Here is a 27927-nt window from a genome sequence, read left to right as displayed (position 1 = left end):
GAACAGCACGAAGTCATATGTTTATATGTGCACATGACCAATGATATTCTATACGAAGTTCAAAAACATGCAACAAACGCAAATAGAAATTAATGAAAATAGGGACACCTCATGAGAAACTCAACAAACAACTTTTAATAGAAAGTTATTCACATAAGATTTATTGTGTTAAACTTAACAACAAAGCATCCCAATTAAAAAGCAAAACAACAAAATATATCACCAATGAATTACAATGAACTGCTCCTAAGCCGTATGCAAACAAGAGCAGCAGCACAACTTTATTGTTTATAGGCACGCCTATGGAAAGCACTTTTATATTGAAGACAAAATGCTTACAAATGTTTCATCATAAAGTCATTTTTTTAAATGCAAAAATAACGTTCAAATAATCTTTATTTACATATCAATCAATTCCAGTAGTAAGTACTAGAAACAAATAATGCAGCCTTTGATGTATAAAAATTGTTATTATGCATGTCTTGTTTTGTCAAAAATATGTTATAAACTGGCAAAAACAAAAATAAGTTAAGTAACACAGAACTTTAGTCGAAACAGACAAAACCGTTACGGAATACCATATTTATAAGCTTACACCCTATCCGTTCCACGTTATGTAACGCATTGCGGTACTTATGAGTACAGTAACTGCATATACAGTTACAATACATAAGAGTTCCAAACTTTTCTGCATGTTTAAACATGACGACGGCAAAATGTTTGTACTGACAACTCGTACTTTAGAAAGTGGTCTAGTTTCTCGATTGAACATGTGAATATTACCAGTATATTAACCGTATAACTTCATTGAACTGAATGAAAATTAACCTATCTGTAAAAACATTTCACTTTTATATCAGATAGGGTATAATAAACAAAATTAAATATGCGAATGTTTCAGTATTTGGGTTATGATTATACACATGCAAGGATTCATTGAAACAGTTTTATTCATTCATCATGCGTTAAGCAATTTCAAGCCATAAGCATTAGGTCCTTTCTGCACCGAACCCAAATCTTGCGTTGTCCAAGGCCGTTTTCATCGACCGTTTGAAATCAATCGAGGTTCTGTTCCCTAGAGGTATTCGGAAAAGCGAACTACACGTGCTCGCAGACGGCAGGGTCAATGTATGGTCATACGAGTTGAATTCCATGGAAATGCTTTCGTCGGCTACAGGAGGATCCGCAGAACCAGTTGCAAACTGGTAGAATGATTGTGCATCTTCGTCTGAAGTTAACAAAGAAATAATACATAAGTAATTAAAAAGATACATTTTGTACATGCAAAACGATTATAAACAATGCCTTTGCAAAACAAATGTATGTCATAAAAATATTTGTTTTAAGTCAATGCGTTAACTTTATTCTTTTCTTTTAGTTCTTCAATTTTACTAAAAAATAGTGAAATGTCTTTCTACCTTGCATTATGTACATCAATGCAATTAAAATAGCAACATGTTATCAATATAGTTTTTCCCAAATATTCCAGGCAATGAGTTTCATGATAAATTTCTTTAACCCATTTATGCCTAGTGGACTCTCCCATCCTTCTAAATTGGATCAATTTATTTCCAAAACTAGGGGTGTCTAGTACATTTATTTCTATATTTAGAATATTTTTTACAGAAATTCCTTTAAGCAAACAGCGCAGACCCTGATGAGACGCCGCATCATACGGCGTCTCATCTGGGTCTACACTGTTTGCCAAGGCATTTGTTCTAGACGCTAGGCATAAATGGGTTAAGCTTTTAAAAACTTTACCAGACATGTCGTTCAGAAACTCCTGCATCCATCGCTTTGCCTGCATCTGCGTTTCATCCGCACACTCCAACGCCTTTATCTTAGGCTGAAGTTGATTTCGAGCGTACTCGGCGTTGAGACTAAAGCTCTCCGAATACACCAACAGGGGCAGAAGGTTTGGGTTCTTCTTAGTGGCCTCGAGAAAACCCATGTGATTAAGGCCAGCTTTTAGTTGGTCCAATGCCCTTCTGCGTTTCTCTATTATGTCCCAGTGAATTAACATTTGGACTAGAACGTTTCTGTTTCGTAACTGTAGTAGATAATTAATGGATTTGGTAAAGATTACAAGTTAGTACACTGCTGACAAATAGCTCGAGACATAACTATGTAGATATGGATTATCTTGCATTACAAACTAGGAAAGTTCGTGTATCAATTCCATGTTTTTAAATATAAATATGTTGTTTCTCAGGCAATATTGAGGTTGATGAACGCTGGACATAAAACGTGTGTAAAAATATGGACTGTTAATTCACTACAAGATTAATAATGGGCAAGAGGCAAACTTACACTGAAATTTTCCCCTGTTGGCCATCCGATATGACTGATGATGGAGCCTTGATCTCCTCCCGTCACTTCAATCACTTCATCGTCAGTTTTGGCATCCAGCAGCTAATCAATAAATGGCAATATAAATTATTACACTATAAAAGAAATTTCATTCCTATTTCAATAATTTGTTATAATGGTATTTTTATTTCAATCAATTATTAATTAGACTTCTACCGTAATACGTAATTCAAATGTTACATACTCGTTAACAGACAGGTATGTAATCATGTCTTCTTGGTATAATTATTTATTGGGGAGTTAAACCCCATTTGAATGTCATCAAAAGGAAGGGGACTAAAAAAAGAATACAGTCGGAGGAGAAACTGGAATTTGAGAATGAAAGCCTCAACCATAATCCTTGTTTATTAGAGCTCCTTCGTACATCCTTTTTTTACATATCGCCCGATATGCGGGTTTTTACTCTTGTGAATAAATAATCTAATATTATAGCCAACATTAACATTCGTATAACGTATAGATAGAATGTGTCTTTCCTTCCTGCTTATAGGTTATCAATTATTTCAAACAACCCTCATGTTAAGTGGGATTTTCAGTGTTCGAACCCTATATATATATTTATTAGCCAGTTTAATCATATCACATTGTGTTTAATAATTATAAATAAAAAAAATTGTGCACTTTTACTGCTACACAATAAATGTATTTAACGATTACCGACCGGCAAATATAAAATCGGCAATTACGTGTAAACATGGTATGTTAATTTTAATTACAGCAGTGCACGGAACACCGTCATGAAAACAAAAGTTTATGAAAGAAATAAAAGTAACAACTTAACAAGCAATATGTTTCTTACATGTTTACATAGATCTTTAATATCTAGGTCAGGAACAGCATCCAGCTGTTCGTCTTCTTGTGTATCCTCGCCCACCATGTATTTGAATACAATCGGCGACAGGTACGGAAAACCACAGTCGCCGTTCATGACGGAGGCAACAATCGCCCGGCCAAAGGCCGCGAAGTACCCGTTCTGCACTAGATTAACGTCGTTTGAGGGAAATTTCCGACGACCATTGCCAACAAACATAGTCTTTTTTGTGAGGCAGACCTTGAAGAAACTGTGGTAAAACTCCCGTCGAAGACCTTTGATAAATATTGAAAGATGTTTATTGTAATGGACTCTCAAAAACTAAATGCATGCTATAAAAGTAGCAACCCAGTAGGAGCATTGTTTCCATGTAAAATTGGAAAAAACCTACGTGCTTAGGCTGTTTTACACACGTGACGTTTAGCAACTGACTATTGAGATCAGTATCATAGAAGGTTGCAAAGTAGTAAACATAATTGCAGCACGTTTTTACCTACGCTGTTAAATGTTTTAAACCAACCAGTCATCTGGTTTGTTAACAAAAATTGCTCGGTCTTCAAACGTGGTACTGCACATGACAAAGTACAAAATGCGCCCATCAACGCATGTCATATCATCTTGGCTGTAAAGAAAATGCACATGAAGCCGCACGTGGTACATGCAATAGCCGTGCTTGTTTGCAGGTTAACCGCACCTTCTCCAGAGTGTGGCATTCACCCTGATAGCGAACAGCTCATTGCCAATCAAGAGTTTTACTTCATACAATAGGTCATTTTAAAGTACTTTAAAAAAGAATGTTTGTTTATTTGATATCTATTCAGACTAGGCCAGATTTATTCTGGAGTCTAGTCCAGTTTACCTCCCGCTTAACGTATTAAACTTTTCGAGTCAGGAATCATTACTAACAACTCATAATATTGAACAAAATATGGTACTTACAAGAGTTTAGAAAACTATTGAGGATTAAATTTCATCAGATTAAAGTTACCGGACCCAAAATAACACTTTTTTTTTAACTTTGTATGTAACCTTCAAAGTTGTGTTCGAATGTGAACATTTACGTCGTTTTAATAACAATGGTAATATTTTTACGCAAACTCTACCGTACTTTAAATGAAAAAGACATCTTGCAAGATAATCATATGACCTATTTTGAGTGATTCAGAGGTTACGTCGATAAAACAACTTTAAAGACATAAAAAAAAATCGAGAACACTCGATGATTAAAAAGCAAACCCGTCAAAATTGCCTGACTATATGTATTACTTCACTCGTTTGATATCGAGCAATATACATTCTCGCTTGCAAAACTAGTAAGTGGTCTCCAATTTGTTTGTTTAGATATTTTAAGATATCTGAATGGGGGGGGGGGGGGTTCGTTGTTGTTTTAAAATTATAGAATGGCTTGAAATTAGCCATTCTGAAAAGGGCCCAAAATGGCATGACATTAGCCATTGGGAAAAAAGACCCAAAAGTTGTGCGTTGTATAAACAATCGGAGCGCATATCGTTGTATTTCCAAACATTCCCATTTAAATTACTTGTTATTACATTACATCTCACAATCTAGTATACTGACGCCATATGTAATTAGAAGAAAATGTAGTTAAACCAGAAACAAATGTTGAAATGAAATAAATTTCAAAAACATTATCATTTTAAAATATGCATGTATTTTTTTTTAATGACGCAATGTATTAGTCTTTTTAAACAACGTTCAATAATGCATATGAATAAAAAAAGACATATATATACTGCAGATTTCCCACCAAAATGTTAACAAAGCTAACGATGACACTACGAGGTCGATTTTGTGAACTTAACGTGAGTTATTTCTTTTGAGGGCTTGTAAAAAAAAAGTTGGTTTCGAGGAAGTCAAACATACCGCTAACGCGGCACTATGATATTGTTACGACAAAAAAATCATTGAAGTATATACCAGATAAAGACCAATGAACTCTTTATACGAATACCATTGCGTGAATATATGAGTCGCGTTCTGAGCAAACTGGGCATAATGCATGTGCGTTAAGTGTCGTCCCAGATTAGCCTGTGCAGTCCGCACAGGCTGATCAGGGAAGATACTTTCCGCCTAAACAAGATTTTCAGTAAGAAGGGACTTCTTTTAAACAAAAAATACTATAAAAGCGGAAAGTTTCGTCCCTGATTAGCCTGTGCGGACTGCACAGGCTAATCTGTGTCGACACTTAACGCACATGCATTAAGCCCAATTTTCTCAGAACAAGACACATATGTGACGCAATACCTACCGGATCCGTCAATCCCATCTTCCTTCACGCCGCCTGTTTTGAATGTTACCATGAGTTTCACGTGCGTATCATGATCGCATTTCTTGTAAATTGCTATGGCTTGTTCAAAGATGTTTTCCCGGTCCACCTCGATGAATAGAATGTTTTGTTTGCTTCCAATCAGCTTGTCAATAACTGGCTTCAGTTCAAACCGATATGCGACCAGATCTTTTGGGTAAAAAAATTAATATTCGATGAACAAAATTACGCTAAATATAATTATGAAATTAATTAATCCCCTTGTCGGTCGGTTGGTCAGTTGTCGCGCGATCGGTTGGCCTGTCACACTGTGCATAAATATTTTGTGTCGCGAATTTGTCGCTCCGTGTTCTGCCTATCAACAAGAACTGTATAGATGTGTTGTTTATACACTATAGGAGTGTGAGAATAATGCTCGTGTATGTCTCGATATTTTTACAGAGGTAAGTGCCCTTGAATGCACGCAATGAGCAAGTGCAGGGGCATTTTCCATCGGCAATGACTGTTCTAGTTAATATTGTAGTATAATTGTCAAAACTAAAATAATGTCATTATTTTATAGCCGATCTACAATGCCAACTATATTATAATCAGTGTGATGACAAATGACACATGTTAACCATCGGTCATCGCAACGTCAACTGCGGTGTAATCTTGGGGGGGTTGTGGACATGCACGATATATACAAAGGAACGTATTCTGTCAACATTTATATATTTAGATAACGATTAAACTTCAAGTTTTTTATCAAAGTTGGTGAATAAACTTGAATACAAAGCCAGAGAATTCAATAATTTAAATAAATAACTGAAATCAAATCATTTACCAGGCGCAATGGGAACCTGAGGCAACCATCCGGCCTGCAAAATGGCAACCTGAAAATATGTGTAGAACGACCATTTAAATTTAAGTAGAGTACTGATTTCAAGTTCATTTCTTAATTGTAAGCACTTAATCGCCTTATGCACGACAAGGGCTATAAAATATTTGCGATTAGGAAGTTTTCATATTTGGGCGAACATATCGTCTACGTAATAGTTTTCATGGATAGTGAAATCTGCAATATTGTTAATTTAGACAGACCAATAGCGAATAAACAATCCTTAATGTGGCATTATGTTTTCGCAAAGCCCATTATCATAAGAATATATGCGGGAAAAAACACCACCGTAAAATGGGCGCTGCGACAACTATAATTATGCCCTCCTTTGAAAGCATAAAAAACTAATATATGAATAAGATATCATAAAATACCTGAATAGATCCAGGTTCGTCACCTCTTCTAAACATGTTTCTAATAGACTTGTTTGAATTCATCCTTTTTACCGTCTTTGTTATTTTGAATTATTACAATATAAATGAACTTAAACGTCGCATTTATCTCAAAACAATTGACACATTGTGTAATAATAAGAAATTCCACAGTTTAAAGATTCATACGCAAACATATGGGCAATTTAAAACTGAGCCATGATTTAAAACTCTATCGATAAGAGCGGATCGATCGCTTGTCGGTATATCTTCCTGGTTTAAATAAAAGACTGTGTCCAATTCGTTAGCCTACAATCCAGCAGCACAATTAAACATTTTAATACGCTTATTAATAAATAAGGGCTATACTGTTTTAAGCAATTGATTTGCATACTAGCTTTTTATATATCTATTCATGTTTTTGACCGTTTTGTGAAATCCTTTTGTGTTTTCGGGATGTTTTAGACCTAACATGGGACACACTGAATCGAAGGATGAATTAGCACCCGAAACAAAACCAGAGGTGAAAGGTAAGTAATATCTATTCCATTTGGAGAGAACTAGGACATGGAAAGATATATTGCGGCATACAAATGGAGCAGTAGGAAACGTTTGGCCACATTGTAAACCTGTACTTCATATGCTTTTAATTGCAGTTCCTCAAAAAAAGAGTTAAAATTCTTAATAGCGTACACGTATGTTTCATACTTACAATGCAAATAAATCTTGAAAATGTCTTTGTCGGCCTGTATTTAGTTATGTGTTAGACTAGTATGCGATTTGGGGAACATCATACATTACAGTAATATACACGATATTTATTGTAAATGCAACAATACGTTTTTCACAATTTAACTTTATTTAATTTTAATTAAAATCAAACAATGCTAATGGTACTTTTGGAAGCAGGAAATCAATAGTTCAATGCATCATCAAATTGATTTGGATGAAACATAAGTGTCGCACTGTCGCAGGATTTTTGTTAACAACCAAATAGAGAACATAATAATAAACAATCTGTGAGTGCTTTTTTGTGTGATCAAAGATCTGCCAATGACCATGTTAGTTAATAGATCACTGGTTCACATAACGATTTCGCGATAATAATACAATCAATATAACAATGGACACTGGAATAAAGAGGACAAATGTCGAACACAACCTCGTAACTGCTTAAGATGTGTACCTCGTTTATACATTGAAATTCATAAATCAGTAGAATTCATATAAACTTATGTATTCGAAATGTTAGTCGATTACTAGTGAAATCATTCAGTTACAAACACATATGTGATCGAACATGCATTGCCATATCATTATCGTATGTATTAAGGAGTGTTGTTTGTTGGAATATTAACTCCTTAAACAGACAATATGTGTGTTAATTAAACCTAACTGTAGCAATATTATTAAAAACAATATAGAAAAAAAACTTTTTGTATAAAGATTGTAATATTTCCGGTCATCAAAGATATCATTCAAGTTAGTAATAAAGGACAGAGATTAACGGATTCTAAAAAGCGTTTCTTGTTCCTTTTCTTGCCGATTAAATTGTCAATATTTTTTATCATATATTGATTATTTTGATTGTAGGTTACTTTAAAAAGTGAAGTGCTATAATCCACTGTGTTATTGTCCCGTATTCTTTATAATGTTCATGTTTGATTAAGTCTGAATTTAATTGTTTTATTTTTTATTAAAAGAAACATAACCTATTCATTTTGAAATAAACGAGTAAATTATTGAATATCGCAATCCACATTTGATTTAAAAAAATGTTTAAATCGATAGGAATAATATGCCATTATTGTTTATATATCACGCAATTTTGCTAGTGCCTGAACGAATAAACCTATCTTACAATTTCAGAGGAAGAAAGTCTAAACGGAGTGTTACGGGAACTGCGTGCGTTACAAACACAACCTACCAATCACCTCATAGCTGACAGGTCATGCGTACTAGAAAACGCATTTTCTTACTTCAAGTCGGGTAAATCTGAGTTGTCGCCCTTGGAAGTGTCAATGGTTACTTCTGGGTATAGCGAGCATGCAAAGGAGCAAGGTATAAACATATAACGTACAATTGTTTGTCTCGATATTTTACCGATTTTACTGGGTGAGTTATACGGAAAAAGAGATATTGCCGCGAGTACAAATAATTAAAATATATATATTATCGCGAAGTGGATAATCAAAAAAACGATTATCTACCTCAAGGCACTGTTTTCTTCATTGGGATTATAATCGATTGATCACTCACAAGTTATTTCGTTATCCGCAGGTGGGCCGATGAGAGAGTTTTTTTCGTTGTTCTTTAAAGAGGTTTTGAGAAAGGATATCGACATGTTTGAAGGGCAAGACCATGGCCAACAACTCTTTCCGGTCAACAATGCGCGCGCAATAGAAAATCACTGGTTTCACGCTCTAGGAAAAGCGATTGTTGTCTCCACGATGTCTGGTGGACCAGGATTTCCGTACCTCGCGCCTATAGTTGTCCAGTATCTGCGAGGTTTGGAATGTGAGCATGACCTGAATATCAGTATGGTGCAAAACATGCTGCTAAGGCAATTGATCAAAAGGGTAGGAGCAATTATTAATTTGACATAGTGTTTGCAGAATATTGGTTTATTGTAGCTAATGTTTTACATATTAGGAATATAACAATCTTAAAAAACTATTGTTGTAATTTCTTTGAAATACGTTGATGATTATGGTCGGCTTACTCATAACAACTGTAACTGTCACCCGATTACCACAATCTCGATGTGCATTTGTAAAATTTACTACATCTACTACTACTACTTCAACAACAACAACACTACTACTGAATGCTCTACTACTATTTCTAACAACAACCACAGCAACCACCGCCACGAACACTACCACGGCCAACACCATCAAAATAAAGCTATCGGTAATGCTATTTCTAATGTGTCACCACCCATCATGATGGCAGATAAACAATGCTGCGGACGGTGATCAGCTGCAGGATGCTGTTGACTCAGACGTGGAGAGGTACATAGACAACTGCGGCTGGCCAAGACCCAATATGATAACAGTAAGTCTCGCTGACCAAGACCCAAGAGGATAACAGTTAGTATGGCATGCCAATATCCAATATGATAACAGTACGTCTGGTTGGCCAAGACCCAATATGATAACAGTAAGCATGACTGGCCAAAACCCAATATGATAAAAAAAAGTCCGACAGGCCAAGATCTAATATGATAACAGTAAGTCTGGCTGGCCAAGATCCAATATGATAACAGGTCGTCTGGATGGCGAAGACCCAATATGATAACAGTAAACCGGACTGACCAATACCCACTATGATAACAGTTAGTCTGGCTGGTCAAGACCCAATATGATAACAGTAAGTCTGTGTGGCTAAAACCCAATATGATAACAATAAGTCTGACTTACCAAGACCAAATATGATATCAGTAAGGCTGGACGGCCAAAACCCAATATAATAAAAGAAAGTCTGCAAACATCATACCAGTATGTCTGGCCGGGTCTTGACCCAATATGATAACAGTAAGTCTGGCCGGCAAAGACCCAAAATGATAACAGTAAGTCTGGCCGGCAGAGACCCAAAATGATACCAGTAAGTCTGGCCGGCAGAGACCCAACATGATACCAGTAAATCTGACCACAATTTCAATATTTTGAAGATTTAGGACCATATATCCTTCGATCCATAGATTCTAATTGGTCTGGTATATATAACTCGCATTCTCTATTTAAATTTCTCTTCAGATATCAAATCGGTTAGAACTTACGCAGTATCTTCTAAAATGGGAGATACTATCTAAACGATTCGCCGCCCTTGAACAGCTTAAACACGGTCTGAACACGTTGCAATTTCTCGACAAGACACGCGATCTTCATGAAGTGGAAAAAATTCTGCAAGCTGAGAACGGCGACCATGCAACAGCTGAATATTTGAAGGAATCATTAACGAAAGAAATCGGGCGCCTGAATCCCCGCTCGGAGAGAGAAACCAATGCGAAGGATTTCACGCTGAAATGCCTCCCAGCAAACAAAAGACGTCCTTTTACGTCTTTTTATGGTTGTAAAGACGTTGTTCTGCCCAGAACAACGCCTCAACAACCATAAAAAGACGTCTTTTGTTTGCTGGGCTGGATATGCTTACAGGTTCGTCGTATGTTAAGTGTATAAACAATTACGTTTCGCATCACGCGACCCCTGTTAAACTCTTCAAGAGCACCGCATAACGGGTGCCAACGCTCGGCTGCGGTTGCAGTTTTGAATAAATGAAAGATTGTCAGATTTTTTTATTTTTAGAGGTCACAGTGAGCTTGACCTTTGACATAGTGACCTAAAATGGGTGTGGCGTGTAATACATATCAAGGTGCATGTAAATGGGAAGTTTCAAAGTTGTAGGTGGAAGCACATTGATTTTAGAGCCAATGTAAAGGTTTTAGCACGACGCCGCGCGGACGACGAGCTGGCTATCACAATACCTCGGGTTTTCTCCAAAAACAACCGAGCTCAAAAAAAATTTGTAAGCAAAATAATACAACTTATCCGATTTGATTGGTAGGGAGACCCTGAAGCGCTCACCGATCGAATCTGGATATGCTGACCTAGTTTTTGGACACCTGTGACTTGGCTTAGAATGGTCACAAAAATTCATGTTGAAAGTTTAAAATTTGATTATACATATTGCCTCCATAGTTCCAGCAATTTGTTTCTAAAATGCGATCAGGCTTATATATGACCACTAGAGGGGTAACAAAGTATTTCTTGGATTTGACCTGATGACCTATTTTTAGGAAGCCTGCGACCAAGACTCAAATTCGGCCTTATGTTGTCGAAATTGAAATTCTGTACAAAAGTTCTTCAAGACAAAGGCTGTTTGTAAAACATGCATGCCCCCCATATGGGCTGTCGGTTGTAGTGGCAGCCATTGTGTGAATACGTTTTTTGGCACTGTGACCTTGACCTTTGACCAAGTGACCTGAAAGTCAATAGGGGAAATCTGCGAGTCATGATCAATGTACCTATGAAGTTTCATGATCCTAGGCGTAAGTGTTCTTGAGTTATCATCCGAAAACCATTTTTCTAAGTTGAATCACCGTGACCTTGACCTTTGACCTAGTGACCTGAAAATCATTAGGGGTCATCTGCAAGTCATGATCAATGTACCTATGAAGTTTCATGATCCTAAGCATAAGTGTTCTTGAGTTATCCGGAAACCATTTTGCTATTTCGGGTCACCGTGACCTTGACCTTTGACATAGTGACCTGAAAACCAATAGGTGTCATCTGCGAGTCATTATCAATGAACCTATGAAGTTTCATGATCCTAGGCGTAAGCGTTCTTGAGTTATCATCCGGAAACACTTTTACTATTTCGGGTCACCGTGACCTTGACCTTTGACCTAGTGACCTGAAAATCAATAGGGATCATCTGTGAGTCATGATCACTGTATCTATGAAGTTTCATGATCCGAGGCATAAGCGTTCTTGAGTTATCATCAAGAAACCATTTTACTAGTTCGGGTCACCGTGACCTTGACCTTTGACATAGTGACCCGAAAATCAGTAGGGGTCATCTGCGAGTCATGATCAATGTACCTATGAAGTTTCATAATCCTAGGCATAAGCGTTCTCGAGTTATCATCAGGAAACTGATTGTTCATGGTTACATAGTTGTTCCAAAATCAATCTTTTTTTAGTTGTGGCGACCTTGACCTTGGAGATATTGACTAATTCTTTCGGGCGACACACTGTCCAATAATGGTGAACAAATGTGCCAAATGATTTTAAAATGTCACAATGAATGACATAGCTATGGCCCAGACAAGCTCATTTATGGCCATTTTTGACCTTCAAACTCAAATTGTGACCTTGATCTTTGAGATATCGACGTGATTCTTTCGCGCGACACACCGTCTTAAGATGGTGAACAAATTTGCCAATTGATCTTAAAATCTCAATGAATCACAAAGTAATGACCCGGACAAGCTCATTTATGGCCATATTTGACCTTCAAACTCAAATTGTGACCTTGACATTGGATATATCGACGTAATTCTTTCGCGCAACACACCATCTAATGATGGTGAACAAATGTGCCAAATGATTTTAAAATCTGACAATGAACGACAAAGTTATGGCCCGGACAAGCTCATTTATGGCCATTTTTTACCTTCAAACTCAATTTGTGACCTTGACCTTGGAGATATCGACGTAATTCTTTCACGCGACACACAGTCTAATGATGGTAAACAAATATGCCAAATGATATTAAAATCTGACAATGAACGACAAAGTTATGGCCCGGACAAGCTTGTTCCGCCCGCCAGTCCGCCCGCCGACATCGCCAATCTAAAAACAGTTTATTCCTTCGAAAAACCTGGTTAAAAATCAACAAAATCTACCCAATACCATCAAGTCATATGACAAACATCTCACAAAAGAATTACGTAAAATGTTATATTTTCATTGTACGCATAATTCGCAAATGTGTTATCTAATACATGTATCGCTGTAGAACACCACTGTGCATAAACAAAGGAATTTTTGTTTTCAGATTCCGAGGCTGTCAGTCTGTTTCATTTCATAACGGGTATGTCGTCACTTCCGGTCAACGGCATCCCCCTCGAAGTCGAGTTCAACCGCGTGGATCCTTCCTCGGAGCTTCCACAGGCGATCACGTGCATCCAGCGGCTCCGAATCCCCCTAGGAAACGAGACCGCCATCGCATTTTACTCCTCCTTTCACAAGGCATTGACTCACGGGCAATACGGGTTCGGTCGGTCAGAACGATCGTAACGTGGATTTACACGTAATTACTTCCTATCGCTTAACGCTCGATTTGTCATTGTCGGCTCGGGTACTACTTTCATGTAACCCGGGTACTCTTAAGTATACTTATACCTATACTTACACCCGACTATGACCAATCGAGCCTTCCTATCACTCCCAACCATTAACGGGACACATTCTTACTAAAGTGAACTTAGATCACTTACCACTTGACTTCTCACATACAATAGCAGGATTGAATAGCGTAAACAGATACGTTCCAGTCCGTTTCCTATATAAAGACCTGTTCTTAATGTTTCATCAGTTGCCAGATTTTGACAGCACCGATGTGCACAATCATCCAAGAAGTGATTTATTAAATTGAAATGTCAACAAGGGCTGTTTGTAAAACTTGCATGCCCCCCATATGGGCTGTCAGTTGTAGTGGCGGCCATTGTGTGAATACGTTTTTTGTCACTGTGACCTTGACCTTTGACCTAGTGACCTGAAAATCAATACGGGTCACCTGCGAGTCATGATCAATGTACCTATAAAGTTTCATGATCCTAGGCCTAATTATTCTTGAGTTATCATCAGGAACCATTTAACTGTTTTGAGTCACTGTGACCTTGACCTATGACCTAGTGACCTGAGAATTAATAGGGGTCACCTGCGAGGCATGATCAATGTACCTATGACGTTTGCTGATCCTAGACGTAAGCATTCTAGAGTTATCATCCGGAAACCATTTTACTGTGTCAAGTCACCGTGACCTTGACCTAGTGACCTGAACATCAATAAGGGTCATCTGCCAGCCATGATCAATGTACCTATGAAGTTTCATGATCCTAAGCGTAAGCGTTCTCGAGTTATCATCCGGAAACCATTTTACTGTTTCGAGTCAGTGACCTTGACCTTTCATCTAGTGGCCTGAAAATCAAAAGGGGTCATTTGCCAGTCATGATCAATGTACCTATGAAGTTTCACGATCCTAGGCGTAAGCGTTCTTGAGTTATCATCCGGAAACCATTTTTCTATTTCAAGTCACTGTGACCTTTGACCTAGTGACCTGAAAATCAATAGGGGTCATCTGCGAGTCATGATCAATGTACCTATGAAGTTTCATAATCCTAGGCGTAAGCGTTCTTGAGTTATCATCCGAAAACCATTTTACTACGTCGAGTCACTGTGACCTTGACCTTTGACCTAGTGACCTGAAAATCAGTTGGGGCCTAAGCGTTCTTGAGTTATCATCCAAAAATCATCTGGTGGACGGATGGACGGACCCACTTGTGCATAACAATATACTCCCTCTTCTTCGAAGGTGGGCATAAAAATGTGTACAAACTTATTTTTGTTATATTCTTTGTCATAATCAATGACAACATTTAATAGACATTATTCCTGCTTTTATTCCATAAGTGCGATATACACATGCTTATTTAACCCTTTCAGCGCTTGAACCGAATTTTGAAGGCCTTTGCAAACAGTTTGGATCGAGATGAGACACCACAGAACGTATCGTCTCATCAGGATCCAAACTGTTTGCAAAGGCCTTCAAAATTCTGATAGTTTTCTTTGGGAAAAAAAATCGAAGAAAATGATAATTTTAGAAATTTAGCAGACGACATTTTATCAGACGACAAATTTCCCAGCATGCAAAGGGTTAATATGTGCCCATCAATCAGCAGTGAGCAATAGCAAAACAAGTTTGGTGATGATCGGATGACAACTTGAATTAGAGAGCGGACACTTAATACGGGCCGACCGACCGACCAACAGACAAGCTCACTCCTATATACCTCCCAAAACTTCGTTTGTGGTGGTTTAATAATTTCACATTGGCAGAAAAGCCATTAAACATTTTTGCAGCAGAATTATGGAAAGAAACATCATTGACCATGTATTCAAATCATATAGCATTTAGTGGAAACATCTAATCCAAGTACCATAATCGCTCCATCATAAACAACTACAATAACTTAATCATAATTTCACTTTTTGCATCAACTTTCTTACAATATTTCACAAACGTACATGTTTTTATAGTTGTGAGCGTTAGCTCACGACTTAATTTACAGAGCATGTTTAGAAAATCGGTATGTGCTTAGAAGCATTAGCTACGCTAAGAACCCTAACTCATAATGCTAGGAACGATTACCGCTGCCTGTCTGCACTGCAGACGACGAATGCTTAGGAGCATCTGCATCTACTACGGCAGTAAGTGTATTTACCAGCTTGTCAGACGAAAATGACCAGTCTAGTGTTTATCATTGAAATCTGTACTTATTTGCTGCTTTCAGGGAAAACGGGGCTCAAGGCATATCAAATAAGATAATCCTGTGCTCACTGATTAGCCTGTGCAATGCGCACAAGCTAATCAAGGACGACAACAGCGAACAACTTCAGTGCCTTCAGCGCTTTGATTATAACTATGTATGAACAAAAATTATTCAATTGTAACTTAAACATTCAAGAAAATTTTTAAATACGGCAGTACCATGGTGAAAGTTCAATAAACAATATGTTTTTATGTCCCCCACTATAGTAGTAGGGGACATATTGTTTTTGCCCTGTCTGTTGGTCTGTCTGTTTGCGCCAACTTTAACATTTTGCAATAACTTTTGCTATATTGAAGATAGCAACTTCATATTTGGCATGCAGGTGTATCTTATGAAGCTGCACATTTTGAGTGGTGAAAAGGTCAAGGTCATCCTTCAAGGTCAGAGGTCAAATATATATGGCCAAAATTGCTCATTTTATGAATACTTTTGCAATATTGAAGATAGCAACTTGATATTTGGAATGCATGTGTATCTCATGGAGCTGCACATTTTGAGTGGTGAAAGGTCAAGGTCATCCTTCAAGGTCAGAGGTCATATGTGGCCCAAATCGCTTATTTTATGAATACGTTTGCAATATTGAAGATAGCAACTTGATATTTGGCATGCATGTGCATGAGCCATCTCAGGGAGCTGCACATTTTGACTGGTGAAAGGTAAAGGTCAGAGGTCATCCTTCAAGGTCAGAGGTCAAATATATGTGGCCCAAATCGCTTATTTTATGAATACTTTTGCAATATTGAATATAGCAACTTGATATTTGGCATGCATGTGTATCTCATGGAGCTGCACATTTTGAGTGATGAAAGGTCAAGGTCATCCTTCACAAGGTCAAGGTCATCCTTCAAAGTCAAAGGTCATATAGGGGGACATTGTGTTTCACAAACGCATCTTGTTTTTAAGAATTCATTTATTAGTTTGTAAGTACTTGAGTATGTAACTATCCACTGACGGGACAGACAAATAAGTTATATATGAACACTAGAAGAAATACAAATGAAGAAAATGTTAATGTTGATTGCATCCAAAAGAAAAACATGAGATAATATCGATGTTATGATGATGTTCCCTGGATAATATGAATAATTATCAAAATATAAATTGCTGAAAACATTAACTAAACGTTATATAATGCTCTTATGGTGTAAAAAAATATATTGAATGGCTAAACAATTCAAAACGAAGCTTTTAGTGTATAAACTTGCTGCCTACATATTGCCATAGAATAAATTGTTTTTCATAGAAAAATACAACTTACTATTCTTGACACCTGTTCAGCATACAATCTATGCCACCAATTGACTTTAGCAAACAATCATAATTTTGTTTTATTTACTCATAAAGTAAAAACTGTATATAATGTTGGTATTAAAAATGGTCAAATTAAACAAATATCTTCAAGAATTAATGCGAAAAATGATGCTGTATTAATAAAATATAAAAAAGCAGTTCTACTATGATTCTTTACGAGTATGCATCAAAAACAAATTTACATTTCTCAAAAACCTTCTAATTAGCATTTTTTTGACATAACATTGGTGCTTTTTTGGACTTTTTTGAAAGTACACAAGTGTTGACAACAATGTTGATTTCTGATGATCATTCTTGGATATTTTTCTGTTGGCCTTTCGTTGAAGATTACCAATGACATCAATGCACACCGCTACTACAATCTAGTTGATCTTCAGTAACTCTACTTCGAATATCAGAGTGGCGTTTGGTGGAATAGTGCATTGCAGTTAAGGAAAAATATGTGTTCCTTCATAACAATATAAGGGATGTTCATGTACATATACAGAACAGTTACTACTCGGATTGCACTATAGTTAGGATATACACAAACTGAAATAATTGCAAGTAAACCTTGCAAGTATTTTCAAGCTTATGCCACCTCTTCAATTACAGTCTTCAACACCATAAATTGAATGACGAGGTAAAATAATGATTCTCTGTTTACAGGATTGGGTTTGCATTTTAACAACTAATTTCAAAATGTTTGGACATTCAATTAAACATTTCTATTATTATTTATAAAACAAGAAAAAAAAGAAATATAATCAGCTCTTTTCATTTGTAGTCAATTTTTCAAAATAAAAATACAGTGTGCACATTATTCTTAAAATGTTACAAGCACACCATTTTTCTTTTTATGGTAACACCAACCTTTTTAAGCCTTGTAAAAATGCCTTACCAACACGAACCCTGGAACCCTTAACCTTAATATCCCAATATCAAGGACACCATTTATAAATGAATAACACACTTGGCACCCAGGATCTGTATCTTCCAGTAAACAATAACATCTAACACAAGATGTTTTGCAAAACCACACCAGCCATCCCAGAACTCAAAAGTTCAGTATAAAGAATAACAATTACATACCTTGCTTTACAAAAAGACACCCAGCAACCCTCCCACTAATTAATCCAGTTTTAAAGACTTATATTTAACACAAAAAGCTTAGCAAAAACCACCCCTGAATCCCTGGCACTGAATATTTCAGTAAAAAAAATTATAATTTACATAAAATGCTTTACAAAAACCACCCTTGTGACCCTGGCTTTGCATACCAGTATTTTAGTATCAAGGTAACATTAAATACAAGGTTCTTTGAGAATGCAAACCATGGGACACTGGAACTGAATATCACAGATGACATAAAACTTCAGATGCTTTGATAATAACATCCCTTCAACCCTTGCACTGCGTATAACAGTTTTAAGATGAAATTTTACACAAGATGCTTTGAGAAAACCATGCTTGGGACTCTGGCACTTAGTTTAACAGTGTTAATATGAAATTTAAAGATATTTGCAAATACCATCCCTGCCACACTGGCAATGTGAATAACAGTATTAATTAATATAACATTTAATACAAGATGCTTTGAGAATACGATGCTTGCTACCCTTATACAGCATATTAAAGTATCAAGGATATGCTCCACCTGCTCCCTTGGCGCCGTAGCCGTAGTCAGGGGTGATGGTCAGTTTGCACTTCTCTCCCAGGGACATCTATAACATAACAGCCCCACGTGGCAAACAGGCTAACAGGTGGGGTAACCATCTTACTTAACATGTTATTGTATATCTACACAATGCACCAACAGCTATAATTACTTTGTCAGTAATTGAATCTTTCATGTGTATTTTTATGAACATAATGATTGCAAATAATTTTTTGTCAAAGTTTAAAATATTTTTATGGTTAAAGACATACCTGCATAACACCTTCATCCCAACCTAAAAACAAGGAAACCGTTAAACAGGTGACTTTCAAATAATATATTATGGTTCATCATAAATATGTAACTAATAAACATATTCAGAATTACATGTATATTTTGATGAGTGTATATAGTTTACTTAACTGGTGTTTTGTTTAACTAATGATGCAACATAGATAATCATACATGTAAGAAGTTGAAAAGATTTCAAAATTGGCGAATGGCTTAGGTTTAAAATACATTTTTCTACCTTACAAAACATAAATCATAAAATGCAATGCAGAAGACGTACATGTACAATGCAATACCAACATAATTGGCGTAATAGATTTGGATTTATAATCAGACCTAAAATTATCCCTATTCAAGAATGTTACACAGACAACAGGTGACACAGAAGAGATCCTTCAGACAGCACACAAAACTTTCAGTGCTCAGGTTAGGAACAAATTTACCTATTCAACCTGGATAATATCCAGTTAAAGTAATGTGAGGGTTAATCTGCTGAGTTTGAATTAGACTCAACCTTTATTCACACATTAAAAAAAACAGGTCTACATGTAAATGTTACCCTTAATGACTTGGCCGACTCCAATGGTGAATTCAAAAGGCTTTCCACGGTCACGGGAGCTGTCAAATTTCTTTCCATTGGTCAAAGTTCCTATTATCAAAACAAACCACAAATGCTTTAGTAAACTTGTTTATCTAAATAAAATAATATACAACATTAAAATATGCGTAAATGAAGGGTTCATTCAAGGAAATACAAGGAATTAATCCAATACTGCCCCCATTGTAAACACTCATTACCATTTCACATTATTGAGAAATATTTCTCTTAATTCAGTACGATACTTCTCGTAGTATAAGCAGCAATCAGTTGACTACTGTTTAACAGCTGTCACCGGGTACAAAATCAACTAGAAATATTTCCTAAACAAACTATTAGGTAAATTTGGAACAAGGCATAAATCTTGGTATACACTGCATTTTTCAACAAAGAATTATATACAGTATAACCTGTTGTATTTACTTATTTTGACCTCTAATAATTAAATTAGACACCTGCATAGGGCCCAGATAAGCGGACCATACCATGCCCTATAGAATACATTTTATATATTTGTATTTTATAGACACCTGCATATAAAATACATAAACATATATATATATATAAATATTGCATGAAAAAAAATGGATTTAACCACAAAACTGTATGCTTGTTTGGATTTTTTTTAATTGCCGCAAAATGAAACCACATGGGGTCATAATATCACAAAGATAAATTTAGAACAGAAAATAAACAGTTGTCTAAGAGAAAAAAACAAAAAAAAGATGTCTATTATAAGTTCAATGTCTTATTCCATATTCTTTTAACAGCGTTTTTATGGAAAAAACTTACCTGTGTAGTGCATAGACAGTTTACTCCCTTTCTTTGGGTAGTTAGTACCTGAAAAAGGTACAAGCATTCATCAATGTTTACATTGAATTTTAATTTAAACTCTAAATTAACTAGGCATTTCTATATTTTACAATAGCTTTTTCAGAGACAAAACAGCTCTCACCATAACAGGCATTTGCGATTTATTTTTCTGGAACAAAGAATTTTGTGTCATCCCATGTGAATTCTTTGGGAACCAATAATAATTGGGAATAACTGTGAGTTGTTCAGAAGCTAAGCATTTTGGGGATTTCGCATTGTTCTATATGAGCCCAGAATTTTGGGGAATGAGCTGTGTATTCTTCTGATAGCCCAAAATTTGGGGGAATTTGACTTTATCATAGTTGTTCATGTATTGCATTCAAATTTCAGATCAACAAGGCCAGACTAGGTTACAGTATAAAAGATGAGCCAGTCACACTACAACATAGTACTGTAGCTTAACTGTAGCCTAAGAAAACAGGGAGCATTGGCAGTAAGCTACATGTACCTTTAGTATATTTATAGTATTCATAATAGTATCCAATTACATTGATCGTTCATTTGTTATCCAATCAAACACCATGGCAGTGGATTCAATGGGGACAACCTTTCGCAATGAAATTCTGGATACCATGGGGCGGTTCAGTAAATGGCAGCAAAATTGGTGTTACTGACCAACTTTTCATCATAGCACACTCTGCTATCTTGCTAGCACAGCTTTTCTCTCCTAGGCAACACAATTTCAAATCTCTCTCAAGATACATGTGAATTTGGTGATCACCATATCTGACAGGTGGATCGAAACTACAGCAAAAGATGATAACAGTATGAAATTCAGCATTTTTTCCCCTTTTTACAAAGTACCAGAAAACAGCACTTTCCCAAATAGAAACAAAACTGCAAATTTCCTGATTGCTGTCAAAAAAATCCCAATTGAAGGTTTCAAAAAAATAAAAAATAAATTGTAATAAATAAAACGCAACATTATATAAAATATAATATTGACAACTTGACAACACTAAGTTATACGTTTTTAAGTCCAAATATGAAAACTTTACATGCGAATTTTCCCAACATCAGGGTTTTTCGTGCACATTTTCCCAATTGGGCTGGTACCGGTACTTTTCTAAATTGGCCAAAAAAAATCGTTGCATGGGCTCCGAGTATTTTGTTTCACTTACATTCCTACACTCGAAAATAAATACAGACATGACTAAAATGACGAAAAAACTAAAAAATTGCATTTCAAAATCATACAGCAAGTGAAAAACTTCAAATGTATCCCTATTCCATTCATTTTTGTTGGTCCTCTTCATTAAGCTACCACATAAATTGCAAAGTAAGGCAGATGACCATACATATTAGTGTAAACACAACACTTTTATGTATTTGATTAATTTTAAAGATCAGTGATTTTTTTGGCTCAAATTTACAGCCGATTTTCGGCTGCTTCCCAATCGCAAAAATACACGTTTTTTCCCAAAAATCTGACCAAACTTTCCCAAAAAAAAAGCCCAATTTCAAAAAAAAAAAAAAAAAAAATATTTTTTTTTTTATTTTTTTTTAGAAAGAAGTCTCATATAACTTAATTATGATTTCTTAAATATAGGTCTCAACTTGATTTTTTAAACATCTTAAAAAATATATAACTTGAAATTAGTCATTTTTGTCCATAAATCATTCCCAAACTTGCCACTTTAATTGATTGAAAAAAAAACAATTTGACAAGACTCCTTTTCTAGGAAACTCACTGAACATGCACTTAAAAACAATATCACTTCTGTTACTTATAATCCTATTTATAATGCTTAATTTATCCCAATTTCATGGTTTATCGCGCTATTTTCCCAATTTCACGGTTTATCGCGCTAATTTTCCCAATTCAAATGGCACAGGCTGTAACAAATTAAAGCAAACAAGAAATATCTTTAAAAAAGATATACGGCGTTGATTGTGGTCGATGTTTATGAACGATCAAAAGTTATTTCTATGAGATAAAAAGTAGCGGATGCCTTTTTTCTGCGCAGTTCTTAGCTACATCATAAGCAAATCAATTACGGGGTGTTGCGCCAGATTTCGTGGCTTATTTTGCTTTATGTGATATTATTACTCAGATATCTATATTTACAGAATAGACAAACACAAGAAACATGAAAATAAACGAGTGCATATAGGTCAGCCGGCAATACTCGAATCTTATTTAATTGCATAATTATACTAGTACATTGAATTATTGTGCTCATGCTTAATAAACTGGTCTAAATGGATAAATATTTCTATTCATTTTATCAAAATTGGTCCTTATCATGCAAATGTTGAAACCATATTAAAAATCGATGATTGACATACCACAATAATATCGCCGAATATCTTTATTTAGTATCTTTCTGATCAAAACAGACTTCAAGTGCACAAAGTTTACGAGACGGGGTTTATATAAAGATTTCTGCAACTGACCGCAAACTGACCTTGATACCTTGCGGATTGGAATGGAATGCATTACAGTCACTACGTTATTGTCAGTAAGACCGGTGTAACACAATGATCGCAACCCCTTCTGCGAACTCCGGTGATGAACTGTATATAAACTCTGACTTTCACAAATGGCCGCGAATTGACCCGAAACCTCGCGGGTTGAAATGCATTGCAAGTAAGTACTAAATATGACAACATAGCCTTTAGTATAAACACTTTTGCGCTGGTAATTCTCTGAAAATAAAAGGTGAACGCACAAACTGTATTTATGTCGAAAATTGATTGTAAAACTGTTCTATCTATTGAGCCTTTTCATTAGAGATAAAATTGTTTCATGCAGTAAAACAGTGTTACAAAGACGCGGATATGTTTCCAATGTTCTGGTGTTATACTCAAATCAGCCAATGGAATAAATGAAGTGTATTCATTCGTACCTAGCCGCGGGAAATTTTATTTGAGTATTATTGGACACTTACAAAGGTCAAGTCAGGGTGAAAAGCTGGCTTAATACAGCTTACGCCAAAAAAAAATCACTTTAGATATTTTATTTTTTCCCCCGATTCTCATAAAATATTGAAAGGAAAAATATGTGGGTGCACATCGTGAAAATAGGTGACATCCTGATATACACATGATCAGGCTATGTAAAGTATTTTTCTTATAGGTCACTTTGGCTACAATGTAATAGTTTTATTACATGTAAATTCAATTTTATAGACAAAATTTATACTTTTTTCACGGAATTCGGTTTGATCAGGAAGAACTCTGAGCTATACAATCATATGTACTTACGAAAGCTCAAGCATTCAAGAAGAACTACAAGATCATTCATTACAACCTAGTTCTTCTTGAATTCTCTGAGCTTTTATGAGTATATGCATACAGCTCAGAGTTCTTCCTGTTAACCAAAGTTTTAATGTTAAAAAAGTATGTCTTACCTATGTCGATAAAATAGAGTTCAATTAACCTTATACAATAGTAACATCATAAAAACACAATTACTGTTGTCTTCGTCGGCTTTGACATAAATTGAGTCACTCGTGGAGAAATACTCACAACAATAAGAGATGTGTTTGTCAAAAACCCAACGCCCCCTATTGAACCGCTTTGAAATAAAATTTCAATATATCATTCAGGGCCCTCAATCTATTAAATCTGCCGCCGAAATTGGGTGGCAGTCCCCCACTGGAAAAGTATACTTTTTTCCCCCTTTGAGGGGAAAAATTCCCCCTAAAAAAAAAAACTTTTTTTTTTTTTTTTTTTTTTTAATATAAAGATGTCTCATGATTATTATATCTCAATTCTATTTCAATTTAATCTTTGCAAACATACTAAATTATGAAAAATGCAATGAATATAGTGCGAACATGTACAAATGTAAAAATGAAAGAGTAAGTAAAAAAGTCCCCCAAAAAGGGAAACGCCATGAAAATTCTCCCTCCCAAGGGCTGCAGACCCCTTCCCCCAAAGTAGTGTGAGGGCGCTGTCATTTGGCAGGTTTAGAAATTATCTCCCTTTTAAAGCTTATTACTTCCCTAGGATTGTATTTTTTTACTTTTGACCTTGAAGGATGACCTTGACCTTTCACCACTCAAAATGTGCAGCTCCACAAGATACACATGCATGCCAAATATCAAGTTGCTATCTTCAATATTGCAGAAGTTATGGCCAATGTTAAAGTTTTCGGACGGCCTGACGGACGGACAGACAGTTCAAATGCTATTTGCCACCCTACCGGGGGCATAAAAACTTAACACAACAACCGTTATCAAACTGAAGGCTGAAGATTTGAATTGACGATTCAATCCATCTTACTGAGGTTCAAGAGAAAGTCGGTGTATTATGATTGGTTGATAAGACATGAGATCTAACATGCGGAGGATTCCGGAGAAAATTGATAGCTTATTTTCGAATTCAGAGTGCATTGCTTTTTCCATTGCAAAAACAGTTTCATTTTCAAAATTTGCTAGGAGGACCTCCAAATTTTCCCAATTTTATGAAAATGCCGATAAAATTCCCAATTCCAAAGCCATGGGCTATCTTCCCAAAAAGTGGAGAAAAAAAACCTGTACCAACAAATGCAAAGCCATAGTCGATGATAGACGGCTCATATTCCATACATGGCCAAGTCCTCAAGCAAACCAAAACAGCAAAGTACTTTGGCGTTATACTCGACAATACCCTGTCCTGGAACAGCCATATTGACGCAACATGTAAGAAGGCTAATAACACCACAGCACTCTTTAAGAAGAAACCTGAGCGCATGCCCACAAGATATCAAGGCCACATGCTACAAGTCCTTGATCCGACCTCAGCTGGAGTATGCAGCATCAGTATGGGACCCGCACACTAGGACCAACATCGACAAGCTTGAGAAAGTACAAAGAAGGGCTGCTCGATTCTCAACAGGGGACTTCAAACAAGCCAGCAGTGTCACAGCCATAATGAAAAGGCTTGAATGGGACACACTTGAAGCCCGTCGCCAGCACTCCAAAGCCATCACAATGCTCAGGATTGTAAACAACCTAGTCGACATCCAATCCCAGCACATCCTACTACCAGCTGGTGTTCATACAAGAGGCCACGCGAACAGGTTCCTTGTACCCTTTGCCAGCGTCAATGCCTACAAATACTCCTTCTTTCCCTCTGGCATCCGCATCTGGAACAGCCTACAGGGCTTTTCATCTGGAAATTGGGAAGAAGCCCTAGCCTTGCAAATTGGGAAATTTAAGCGCGATAAATGGCCATTTTGGGAAAAAAACTTTTAAAGCATTTCATCACATTCACAGGTAAATCATTTAATCAATTTTAAACAGTCACAATAATGGTTTTAACTTTATTTTTGTTATGAATTAATGACCTGGAAATGTTCTTTTCAAAGATTGGCCAGCTATATTTTCAAACAGATAAACTTTTCAACAGGTAACAGCAGTTTTTGAACAGTAAACTAAAAGTTATCTCTAAAATTCAGCGATGTCACTGGTGACCTCCCTTGCGGCCCTCGTGCAAAAACCGACAATAAAACCCGTACTACGCAATATTCTGTTCTAGACTGGTACACAAATACAATTAAAATTCGGCTTAGCGGTAGTGGGGAAATACCTGAACTGAACTGGTAGCGAAAAAATCGATACCAGACAACAATTACGCAAAATAAACCTTCATCTTTGTTTATCGCTCGTGGAAGCTTTCAATGAAATTACAATCATCTACAAGACCAGTAAAACTATACCGAATAGTAACTTGGCTACAAAACACTATCCGCTGTGTTTATTTTTTTGATTTTCAGGGGAATTTCAATCGTTTTTTTTGGGAAATCTTTCAGCCAGAGTTGGGAAAAAATAAGGCTTTTTAGAATTGGGAAGGAGCCGAATATCGGCCTCTGTTATATAAGGATGAAAAGCCCTGGCCTACCAGAAGCGACGATCATGGCACCATCCCTCGACATCTTAAAGACCAGGATGGACAAGCCAAGGCCTTAACTCTGGAGCATCTTGTTTTTAACTTGGTTTTAGCCGTTTTGCACGTGTTTCCCCTTACCCATGTACATAGTCACAATTGTGTGGCAATGCTCCAGAGGAGCCCAGCAGACTATCCGGAAGAAGAACAATCGTTGATGGGAAAATTAGCACCCCCCTTTTAGTTTTCAAATCCCTGGCTATAGGCCTGGTTGCAAATATTACCAATAAAAGTGTCGCCTGGATTCCGGGTGGCACGTTTCCATGAAATATCTCGCTACCATTTGAAACTCCCTGCGACAAGGATGGTCAATAGCTGGGAGTTGAAATATTGCCACTACATAACAACCTAGTGGCAATAATTCAACTCTAATCTTTATAGCCCAATGGGCTGCTTCGAGTTGCAATGCGCTCTCTCTTGTCCATGGGTACAAAATGTAATCAACAATGCAAGGGTTAAGGAACACTGAAACTGCAAGAACTTATTAAAGTTTACCTATCTAAACCACAAACTTATCTAAATGGTACCATTGTAGGTCGCCGTGGTGTAATGGATATGGTGTCCGCCTAGCGACCGGGAGGTCACGGGTTCGATCCCCACCGCGGGAGCGTTCTTTAGATCTCCCCAAAGACACCAAGTACTGGTTCTAGGCCCAGGAAACGGACTCGAGAGCGTTTATATAAGCCTTGGGCTTTCGATGCAATCGAGCTAAAATAAATAGGTTTAAACCAAATGGTACCATTAAAGCAAGAAATAATTGATTTTATTGACTTAGGTTTTGTTTTGTACGCTGACTCCGCCATATTGGAAATTGACCCAATATTGGTTAGGTGGCAGTACACCAATATTTTGCACGTCGGGTTATGTGCTCCAGCCTATAAAGTTGATAACGATGTAGTATTCGATACAGAATACACTGTTCCAAATTTAAACATAAACATGTCAGCAAGAAAAATGTGTTGAAACATCGTCGTGTTTTTATAGGGTGCATGCATAGGATCACATCCGTAGGTTGCCATTCAGGTAAATTTAACATGGTTTATGAAGTTTATTCATTATTTTCCTCGATTTGTCTCGAATGACGTCTGTTAAGTGAAGCGGACGGATTCGCTGCACTGAACTGCACCCATGTTTATGAAGGGTTGCATATGGACTGCCAGAGCCGCCATGGCAAAAATTATCAAAGGCTTTGGGAGTCCGTTTATATGGACTACATAACAACCCAAACATGCCAAAACAGACCAAAAACACGTGCGTATCCGGTTTGCTTTACACTTTAAGCGATTCACGGAACTAATTGCTGACATGCAAAGGCGATAATAAACCCTAAAAAATTGAAAGCATGGTCGCATCTTACCATCTCCTGGTTTAATAACTTCTCTTGTAACTCCCATGACTGCTTTGGGTCAACCGATCAACAGGATTCACCAGCCGGCTCAGATTATTTTTTCAATTATCCAGTGCGCATGAGCAGGATATTGATATTTTGCGGCTTTAAAAAGTTATA

At 36.6% G+C, this 27927-nt stretch overlaps 3 protein-coding genes and 1 long non-coding RNA gene across 4 annotated transcripts; 2 read left to right on the top strand and 2 right to left on the bottom strand.

Annotated features, from left to right (window-relative positions):
- Nucleotides 1-37: 37 nt before the first annotated feature.
- Nucleotides 38-6932, bottom strand: LOC127844856 (E3 ubiquitin-protein ligase etc-1-like). Its single transcript, XM_052375383.1, has 7 exons — nt 6723-6932; nt 6295-6343; nt 5451-5657; nt 3170-3456; nt 2311-2412; nt 1762-2050; nt 38-1228 (listed from the first exon to the last, which is right to left on the bottom strand). Exons 1-7 carry the CDS (start codon nt 6783-6785, stop codon nt 990-992), a joined length of 1236 nt encoding a protein of 411 aa, XP_052231343.1. The 5' UTR covers nt 6786-6932; the 3' UTR covers nt 38-989.
- A 259-nt stretch (nt 6933-7191) lies between these two features.
- Nucleotides 7192-13750, top strand: LOC127846164 (uncharacterized). Its single transcript, XM_052377340.1, has 6 exons — nt 7192-7249; nt 8589-8780; nt 9000-9298; nt 9675-9776; nt 10478-10769; nt 13281-13750. The coding sequence occupies exons 1-6, from the start codon at nt 7192-7194 to the stop codon at nt 13520-13522; spliced, it is 1185 nt and encodes a 394-aa protein (XP_052233300.1). The 3' UTR covers nt 13523-13750.
- A 2546-nt stretch (nt 13751-16296) lies between these two features.
- LOC127845306 (uncharacterized) lies at nt 16297-17197 on the top strand. The gene is made up of 2 exons (XR_008033171.1): nt 16297-16370; nt 16527-17197. It is a non-coding gene; the product is annotated as an uncharacterized LOC127845306 (long non-coding RNA).
- Nucleotides 16730-27927, bottom strand: LOC127845305 (uncharacterized). Its single transcript, XM_052376134.1, has 6 exons — nt 27778-27927; nt 20466-20513; nt 19635-19724; nt 19057-19079; nt 18779-18851; nt 16730-17566 (listed from the first exon to the last, which is right to left on the bottom strand). The coding sequence occupies exons 1-6, from the start codon at nt 27812-27814 to the stop codon at nt 17511-17513; spliced, it is 327 nt and encodes a 108-aa protein (XP_052232094.1). The 5' UTR covers nt 27815-27927; the 3' UTR covers nt 16730-17510.

The sequence above is a fragment of the Dreissena polymorpha genome, chromosome 9 (genome assembly GCF_020536995.1).
Source record: "Dreissena polymorpha isolate Duluth1 chromosome 9, UMN_Dpol_1.0, whole genome shotgun sequence".
Lineage (NCBI taxonomy): Eukaryota > Metazoa > Mollusca > Bivalvia > Myida > Dreissenidae > Dreissena > Dreissena polymorpha.
This window is presented reverse-complemented; position numbering and strand designations above follow the sequence as displayed.